The sequence below is a fragment of the Charadrius vociferus genome, unplaced genomic scaffold (genome assembly GCF_000708025.1).
Source record: "Charadrius vociferus isolate BGI_N301 unplaced genomic scaffold, ASM70802v2 scaffold564, whole genome shotgun sequence".
Taxonomy (NCBI): domain Eukaryota; kingdom Metazoa; phylum Chordata; class Aves; order Charadriiformes; family Charadriidae; genus Charadrius; species Charadrius vociferus.
Window position 1 is genome coordinate 600,584 of NW_009647940.1, and position 9,016 is coordinate 609,599.

At 55.1% G+C, this 9,016-nt stretch overlaps 2 protein-coding genes across 2 annotated transcripts in view; both read right to left on the reverse strand.

Moving 5' to 3' along the window:
* SMARCD1 (SWI/SNF related, matrix associated, actin dependent regulator of chromatin, subfamily d, member 1) overlaps positions 1-5,653 on the reverse strand; it is a 12,461-nt gene extending 6,808 nt beyond the window's left edge. Inside the window, exon 1 of the mRNA XM_009883207.1 lies at positions 5,402-5,653. Coding sequence (XP_009881509.1) covers positions 5,402-5,653 — 252 coding nt within the window. The remainder of the gene's footprint in view (positions 1-5,401) is intronic.
* An 11-nt stretch (positions 5,654-5,664) lies between these two features.
* ASIC1 (acid-sensing (proton-gated) ion channel 1) overlaps positions 5,665-9,016 on the reverse strand; it is a 5,594-nt gene continuing 2,242 nt past the window's right edge. Inside the window, exons 3-11 of the mRNA XM_009883208.1 lie at positions 8,963-9,001; positions 8,373-8,500; positions 8,018-8,168; positions 7,870-7,926; positions 7,622-7,775; positions 7,445-7,536; positions 6,202-6,281; positions 5,993-6,097; positions 5,665-5,769 (exon numbers count right to left, since the gene is read on the reverse strand). Coding sequence (XP_009881510.1) covers positions 5,665-5,769; positions 5,993-6,097; positions 6,202-6,281; positions 7,445-7,536; positions 7,622-7,775; positions 7,870-7,926; positions 8,018-8,168; positions 8,373-8,500; positions 8,963-9,001 — 911 coding nt within the window. The remainder of the gene's footprint in view (positions 5,770-5,992; positions 6,098-6,201; positions 6,282-7,444; positions 7,537-7,621; positions 7,776-7,869; positions 7,927-8,017; positions 8,169-8,372; positions 8,501-8,962; positions 9,002-9,016) is intronic.

Here is a 9,016-nt window from a genome sequence, read left to right on the forward strand (position 1 = left end):
GGTCCTCAGGGGGTTCTGAAGCTATATGGGGGCATGCAGGGTGTTGGGGTAAGGTACTGGGGATTAGGGAAGGGCCCGTGAAGGTTGGTCTTGGGGGTGCTGGGGGCAATGTTCATGGGGAGCCTGTGGGGGGTGCAAGAGCCACGGGGGAGTGGAGGGTCCTGTGGGTGTTGGGAGCAGGGTGGGAGCGGGCTGGGTGCTGGTGGCTCCCCTCTCTGTGCAAAACCTCCTGTAAGAGAATTTGCAGCTCCTTGAATCCTCAGGCTGGCAGCCATCGAGGTCCCTTCAGGCGCGCTCAGGGACTCTACCTGAATCTACCTGCCACTGCTGACATTGCACTCATTCTGCTCTCTGTCTTTAGCCTGTCTGACTTCCCCTGCAGCCCCCAGAGTTACTGCACAGGAGCTGTTACAGCCAGAGCTGCCCTGGAGTTGAGGTTGGGGTGTCAGTCCCACGCTTGCCAGGCCATGGCTGTAGCGCTCATGGTTATAAATGTGTGCTTCTTGCGGGAGATGCTGGTCCTGAAGCCTCCCTTGCTCTGGGGTGTGCTCAGAGGAAGGCGGCTGTGTCGGCCCTGGGGATGGGGGACTCCAATGTGCAGACTTGGCAGTAGCATCTCTCACCAGAACATCTTAACATTTTAAAACGTGAGCTTATGGGAGTATAAATGGACAGAGATGGAGTCAGTTTGTTCAGGTTTAGGCTGAGCACCCAGGAAAAGGATTCCTGTCTCCCTTCACAGTGTCTTGGGTTGCTACAGAAAGCGTGGTGTTAGAATTTAAGGCCACTTTCTGCAAGTATTAGCATTAAGTTCCCTATTCCCCAAAGCACTTACCCTTGCGGTTGCTCAGAGAGAAAAAGGGACACAAATCCAGCCAGCGTTAATCTGTGAAAAACCCCAAGTGAGCAGTCACGCCACAAGTATTAAGCAAGCAATTAATGATGATCATGGGTCATTTTGGAGGCTGTCCTGTACAGTGCATGGCGTTGTTGACTGAGCAAAGACTGTGTTGACTGTGTTGTCACCTTTTCTGCCAGATACGGCATTTCCTATCCTCAATGAAAAACACAAAGCTTTGAGCACAGCCATTAACTGTTGTCTCAGCATCCATGTGTCCGTGTAGTTAATTTAATGCCACCTCCGACAGGCTTGGCGCCCGGCAGCCTTATGAAATATTCATGGAGAGGAAGAGCAGTGGAACTTATCTGCTCCGTATTGTTCAGATGCAACTTTGACTGAGACTTAAAGCCTGGCAGAAACCTTTTGGGCAGGCTGGAAAGCTGCCTAGCTCTCCTGGGAGGGACACGCAGAGCAAGGCGGGCTGAGAGTGAGGGAAGGCAAGGGCAAACCTCAGAAGTGGAGAGAGGGAAGTGCGACTTAGAGAGCTGCTCAGTTTGGCACAGAGAGCAGGTGAGCTGCAGGGTCTTGAGCATGAGCATGAGCATGTTGCATGAGCTCAGCTGGGAGCAACCCCAGCCCTCTGTCCCCAGGGACGCTCTCTGACCCGTCCTCCCTGTCGCCTGGTACTAACTGCATTTTATAAGAAACACAAGGAGAAAATAACCCCAGCTTCCTTGGCTCAACGTCTGCTTACACTTGTCCTTTCTCCTTTTCTCTGCCCTGAGGGTTTGGTTGGTTTGCTCCTCCCAGTGGAAATGGTTTGCGAAATGCTACCCGCACCTTCATTTTACTGCACCTGCTGGCACCAGGCAGCTCCTCTGAAACCTTCTTCCCCAACCGGTATGGCTCTGGCTCCAGGCAGCCGAGCAGCATCCAGGACTGTGTAATTATATCTCAGCGCCTGTTTCTGCTGGCAGCTTTAGCACTGAGCAAGTGGTAACCAGGAATTATTGCCAGGGAGGAGAAGAGGTGATGCTATCTCTGCCGTGGTTTTATGCGTGTTGCATGATTAATCCTTGCTCTGTAGGGTTTCAGCAGCCATGTGATCTGCGAGGTAAACACAGCAGCGTGCAAGCAGGTGCTTCCCGGCATCTCAGGCCTAGGTGTGTCATACCCCGTCCTTGCGTGGATCGTCAGAGATGCTTTCCGTGAAATGTAATTAACTCCTTGTCTTGTGCACAGCATGAGTCTCGCACCACTGAGTGACAGACGTGGATGCACACACGCTGCCTGCGCCACGCACCTTGCAGCCTGCCAGCCCCGTGCAGCCTACGTGCGGTGCGCCCGTCCGTGAGCCGCCGGCATCCTGAACAGGCTGAAGCTCCCCAGCCCGCGTACGCTGCCCTGCCACACACGGATCATGTGCACAGAAGAGCCTTGAGTCTGAAAATTGCACCTTTTCCACTTCATATCTGAGAGATGCTCACATGGTGTCTTGTCTGGCTACGCACCATACACCCATGGAAACTGCATTGTCTGTGCTGCCTCGGGAGTCCAGGCAGCTCCTCTGCGAGTCCGTTCTGGGCTGTGGCTCGCAGACGTCGCGTCCAGTGGCAGCAGAAACCTCAGACAGCCATGCTGAGGCTGGGGATGCGCCTATGCAGTGCGAGGCTGTGACAGATGGATGGGGTGACCTGCTCCCAGCACAGCCCGGCAGGTTAATGGGGAGCTATGGAAGAGATTACAGCTTGCAGAGACAGGGTCACTGCCTGCCCCCGCAACAGGAGCCACTGTGGATGCCACTGTGGAGGAAACCGGTATGGGCAGCTGCTCTGGCTACTCACAGTGACTGGCTGCAATTAATTTAGGTTCATTAACTCCCTTCTGGGCTTAGCTATATTATCTTGTTCCTATTCAAAACCCACCCTGTGGCCTTTGCAGCACCAGCTCTGGCAGAGAAGGACCAGAATAGCAGTAAGACCGTTCCAGTTTAAATGCAAAACACCCGTCTGCCCTTTCCAGGAGCAACAGGGACATGGCCAGAGCCAAGTGACTGGGGGGAGTTTGGCATTTCAGTATTCCCTGCCCACTGCCCACTCACTATTATTCAGTCTCCATGGGGTCCTGAGGGCTTTTTTGGATGCCCGGTGTTGGATCTGGCATGATACTTTTGCTCATTGTAGCTGGAAATTTTTAGGACAAAAAGTGTGTTTACATATGGCTTGTGCTACAACTGCTACTAACTTGGTTAAATTAAAACCAGGTGATATTCGAGCTAGTGACTCATTTCTGCTGAATCTCAGGTGTCTGTCCCAAACCGCAGAAGTGTTAGACTTGTCAAAGATTAGCAGCTGTGCATATGTTAATTCTCCTCCCCCTGCCTGAGAGCAAAAGTCAGTTCCCATCCTCCAGTCCTAAAACATCCCTCAGGGCGTGTTCACATGGCAGCGGAGGACCAGGCAGGGATGCTGGAGCTGCTGCGGTACCCACAGCAATCCTCACATTAGCACAGCACTTGGCAAAGGGAGGCTTTAGTGTGACTCTGTTCAACATCAGCTCTGATGTTCCTGGTATTCATGTGCATGTTTAAAGACAGTGCTGGAAGTCTGGACCAAAGCTTTATCCTCCCCCCTCTGCTTTTGGTCTTGGCTCCAGGATTTCAGTGGTGCCTTCGAGAACATCCTGGGATGATGCTGTCCCCACCTGCCTCCTTGGGGAGCATTCCCAGCAGCTCCGCGAGAGAGAAAGGCTCAGTGTTCATGAGTTATATCATTCTTTATATCATCGTTAAGAGTAGCAGGTATTGATGTACAATGCATCTGTCATCTTATTGTGCTTCCTATGAAAATGTGTGTACATAGTACAGATACCAGAGAGAATTCAACACTTTATACACTTGAAGGCATTCAGAGATCAGTAACAGAAAAAAAATGGCACAAGAACAAGGCCTAAATGCTACCAGATGGGTATCTACACTGATATGATGCATATATAGAGATATATATATATATGTACACATATATATATAGTCATATATATTATATATAAGAAATATAAAATGCAGATGACATAATAGAAACAAACAAAAAAAGTGTATGCTTCAACAGGTGAGCGTCAAGGTCAAATCCCAGCCCCATCTTTAAAAGCTTTAATGAGAAAGAGAAAGAAAGAAAATAAATAAATGAACTGCAATGAAACGTTAGGAAAAATCCATAAGAAAATTTATGGATGTGGCCGACCCGTCATCTTTGGGCGATTGCTGGATACAAAGGACTGACCCCCAGTTCCTAATTTTGGTCAGGAAGCAAATAATAATAACAATGACAATAATAAAAACAAAACTACCATTTAGAAATAATAATTACTAAAAAGACTTATTGCAAAAGCTCTTAAAGATAAGTAGCACTTCAGCCCTGGGAGGGCTCTTGCTTGATGCGTGGGGGCTGGGGGCTGGTGGGGCTGGGGGAGGCCAATTTCCACTGACCGGGGAGCGAAATGGCATGCGCTTGCGGGCCCGAGGAGCAGAGACTCGCCCAGTGCTGGACGGCCGGACCCCGGCTGCCAGGGCCGGTCTCTGCGTGCTGGGGAGAGGGCAGTGGCAGTCCCGGGGCAGCGAGCCCACAGATGCCCTGAAGATGCCCAGGGCTCGCGGTGCCCAGGGGCAGCTGCTGTTGGGGGGTTCAGCGGGGTGGGAGCCTGCGGTCCCGTGGACCAGAGCACCCTGTGCCATGGGGTGTCCCTCAACCTATGAACCCTTCTGGTGTTGGGGCTCCTGTGCCCGCCCGGCCAAAGCAGTGCCAAGGGGCTGTCCCTCGTGGTGCCCCTGGCTGAGACGGGCTGGTGGCTGCAGCTGAAGTGGGGGCCAGGAGTTTTCCTTCTGCCTTTCTCCCTGAGGATGGCTGTTTTTGGGGGCCGCACGGGGTAGCCCCAGGTTCCCTGGGGACAGGAGGGACTGCAGGGCAGGGCTGGCACTGGCCAGGCTGAGTGGAGCCCAGGAGAGACAAGCAGGGAGACCACATTGTTGCCCGACCCAATGCGGACAAAGGAGAGTGCCCGGGCGGCGTGGACTTCAGTGCCAAGGTGGTGCCCCCGGGCCAAGTCCCCTCTGGTGCTCATGGCTGGCCACCGAGCTCGGTAGCTGGGCACTGCCATCCCTGGGGCAGGGTGCCGAGGAAGACATTTCGGAGAGGTGGAGGTGCCCCGGCTTCATGCACATGGAGTGGCCATGACTGCTCAGGAGAGGATGGGCTGTGGGGCCACTGTGGTCCCAGGAGACAGCCAGGCTCTCCTGGGACTGCTGGACCCGCTGCTGGGCACACCGTGGGGCTCCTTGATGATCCCTCCTGCCAGGCACAGGGGTCCCAGCAAGTGCCGGCCAAAGCGTTGGAGCAGGATGGGCATGGAGACAATGGATGGACAGACGGACAGGGCTGTGGATGGAGACTCTGCGGCCAAATGGCTGCTTCTTCTTGGCTTCTGGGTTTCTAGTTAAAAAGGCCGAGGGGAGCCGAGGGGAGGAGACGGGGCAGGGCCCCGGCCTGTGCGTGTCGCTCCCCGCACCGCGAGGATGGCCGGGCTGGAGCGTCCTCGAGTCTCTGAACTAGCGGGGCAGGCACAGAGCAGCTGCCGCGGGGGCCACGCGCCGGGTTCAAGCATCGCCTGACCCGACCGCCTGCCCCGAAATCCGAGGCCGTCGCTCTTGTCCGTGTCCCACCGTGGCGAGGAGCAAGGTCCCCTAGATGTGTCTCTCCGCTGGCACTCGCAGGGAGAAGGGCAGCTCTCCGGAGGGCTTTGGTAGCTCAGGTTGTACATCCAGACGTCGGTTAGCAGGTGAAGTCCTCAAAGGTGCCCCGGGCCGGGTGATGAGGTAGGATGTTGGCTGCGTACGTCATGCCTGCCGGGTGGCCCCGTATGCTTTCACAGGGATTCTGCGGGGCAGAGGATGGATGGGATGCTGGGCTCACTGGTTTCACCCAGACCCCCACAGAGAGCGAGTCCTGTCCCCCGCAGCATCTCTGCCTGGTGCCTCTGCTCCTTTCCCAAGCACTCCCCAAAATGGTGACCCCCTCACCCCTACCCCACGACACATTTGAGGCAGCCTCTGAGCTGCACGAGGGGACCAGCAGCTCCCGTGGCATGCCTGGCACTTACATGGCGTTTCACGTCATCCATGCTCAGTGCGACGCCCTTGTCCGTGTTGTTCCTCTTGTGGTTCTTGCGGCACTTGCCCCGCCGGCACAGCCGGTGCTTGATCACCTGCAAGAGCCAAATTTCAGTGCCCTGGGGGCTCATGGGCGGCTCTTTGGTGCTCCAGGATAACCTCTGCCCCCCGGCAGCCAGGGGACGGCAGAGACACTCACCTCGTAGGCGTAGTCGAACAGCTCCAGTACTGTGAGGATACTGGCCCCAATGAACAGCCCCATCTGCCCTCCAATGTCACCTGCAGAGGAGAGGGAAGCCATCAGGGTGGTGCGAGTCCGGCATCCGGTGGCAGAGAGAGCAAAGGGCAGAACTCATCACTGCTGTGACTGGTGCCTGCCCACGGCAGCGGGATGCTCCACTCAGCATCTGCACTGTCAGCACATCCCGCTGTCTCAGGAACAGGGTCTCCTGGTTTGAGCGACACAGGACTAATTTCTCTTCTAATGCTTGGGGAAAACTGCACTTTTAGAAGACTCTAGTGTCCGAATTTGTGAAAATATTTAGTTTATAGCCATCTATGGGATGTGGGTGTCAAGGTCTCAGTGTTTTTGAGCTCGCCAGGTGCGGGGATGAGGAGGAGTGAGACCTGAGCACTTGACCTAAGCTGCCCAACAGGGTTATTTCATATAATGAATGGCACATTCAATATAAATTAGAAAGTTTGCTGCAAAGTTCTCTTTCCTTAATGGCTGTGACGCTGATAACTGCTTGCCCCGGTGCCGGAGCCCTGAGCCCTTCCCTTCCTCCAGAAGCCGCAGAACTGTGTCTCACATTTGCTGTCCCCTGCTGGGAGTGCACAGCTTCTACGGATAGAATGGGCTGAGGATAATCCTTGTATATTTTATATTGGTATCAGGATTTATATTGGTTCTTTAGTGTTATTAATGTTCATTATCTAGTCTTATTCTATTAAATCTGTTTATATTTCAGCCCTTGAGTTTCCTTGTTTTTTCCTGATTCCCCTTCCCAGGTGGGGAGGGGGTCCCCAGGTGACAGAATAATTCATAGAATCATAGAATGCTTTAGGTTGGAAGGACCTTGAAGATCATCGAGTTCCAACCTCCCTGCCATGGGCAGGGACACCTCCCACTAGACCAGGTTGCCCGAGGCCACCTCCAGCCTGGCCTTGAACACCTCCAGGGATGGGGCCTCAACAACCTCTCTGGGCAACCTGTTCCAGTGCCTCACAACCCTCAAAGCGAAAAACTTCTTCCTAATGTTTAATCTAAACCTGCCCTCTTCCAGTTTATATCCATTCCCCCTCGTCCTGTCACTACATGACCTAGTAAAACCTAGTAATTGTCTAAATGACAATAAATTGTTGTGGGTTTCTCGACTGTGCCTGGTTGGGGGATGCCGGCTGGGTGCTGCCACAGGGTCCCCCGCACAGCCAACACTCACCTAGCAAGCCAGCCACCTCGTACGCCTTCTTCTGCTCGATGGTCTCATAGTTCAGGGCTTCAAAGAAGATATCCAGCACCAGGATGTTCTCCCTGTGTAAGACATAAGGTGCATCAGGCTGTGATTTAGGATGGAGGGACAAGATGCTGCCGCATCGCCGTGGCCACAGCACGTTACCCGATGTACTGCTCCGATTTGTTGTATTTCTTGGCCAAGTACTTGGCGGAGGCCTTGCTGGGGATCTTCACCATGGAGAGCTCTTTACCGTAGCGGGTCACGTTGCAGGGCATCTCGCAGACGCAGTACTCGTTGTCCTTCTCCACCAGGAAATCTGGGCAGGGAGAGAGGGAGACAGAGAGAGGGAGATGGAGAGACGGAGAAACCCAACACCCACAGCTCAGTCCCACAGGGCTGGGCAGCCTCACCTAAGGCCGGATCTGCACACTCCTTGTACTGCTCCGGCGTGCAATAAGGGGCATCGCCTGGGGAAGAGAGAAAGCAGGTTTTCCTGCTGGGACAGCATTGGAGGGCTGAGCCCGGTGGGGGCCAGTCCCCGCCCCGCGTGGGGCTTACCTGGCATGTGCACCATGCGGCAGTTGCAGTTCTCCACCAGGTAGCGGGTCTCGCAGTCGATGCGGCAGGCGGGGATGCTGTAGGGGTCGTAAAACTCTGAGTCACCCGCCGTGGCCTTGCAGTCACCCCAGGGAGGCGGCAGGTAGATGAGCTGGGAGGGGGCAGAAGCCAGGAGTGAGGAGAGAAGCCCACCAGCCCCCGTCATGGCGGGGGACAGACACCCTCGCTGTATCAGTCCCCGGGCCCGAGTCCCCCTCCCCATCTGACATGGGGGCAGGGGACGGGGGCATGGGGAGGAGGCTCAGCGTCCCACAGCAGAGCTGGAGGGAGCATCCCACACACCCTCAGTCCCTACCCGCTGCTCCTGGCAGGACACGAAGGTCTGGAAGCCGGGAGCCACCCCAAAGCCCAGCTGGTCGATCAGCGGGGGCTCGTCCTGGCTGTGGATCTGAACCTTGATCCCGGCTTCGAACGAGGTCTCATCTGCAGCAGAGAGAAGCGGGGTGAGCGTGGTGCTGTACCCACCAAGCCCTGCTGCGAGAGGGACCCAAACTTCTCCTGTCTCCCACCCTTACCCTGGGCAAAACCATTCCTTCCCGTGCCCATCCGTCCATCCCTCTGTTTGCTACACCATGCCTTTGTCCCCTCTGCCTCTGACCCTCCAGCACCCGGGGAGAGCGGCAGGGAAAGTGTTTGCCTCTATTTATAAACAAGTGATGGCTGCTTGTCTAAACCGATGGGGAGTTGCCATGGCGAAGAGCAAAGACAAGGAGGAAAAAGGAAAGAAAAGGACCTGAAGTGGTGAGAAATGGAAGGAGGGAAGAGGAGGGAGCCTGGGGGACATGGACCCATGAGGTGGGGAGCTGAGAAGGGGCTGAGAAGCACCCCAGGAGCTGCCGGTGGCCGAGTGGACCTGCTGGAGAAGCTGCTGGGGCAGTGGGTTACCTGTTTCCCCCCACACTGGCAGGGACTCGTCCCGCTTAAAGTGCAGCACGATTT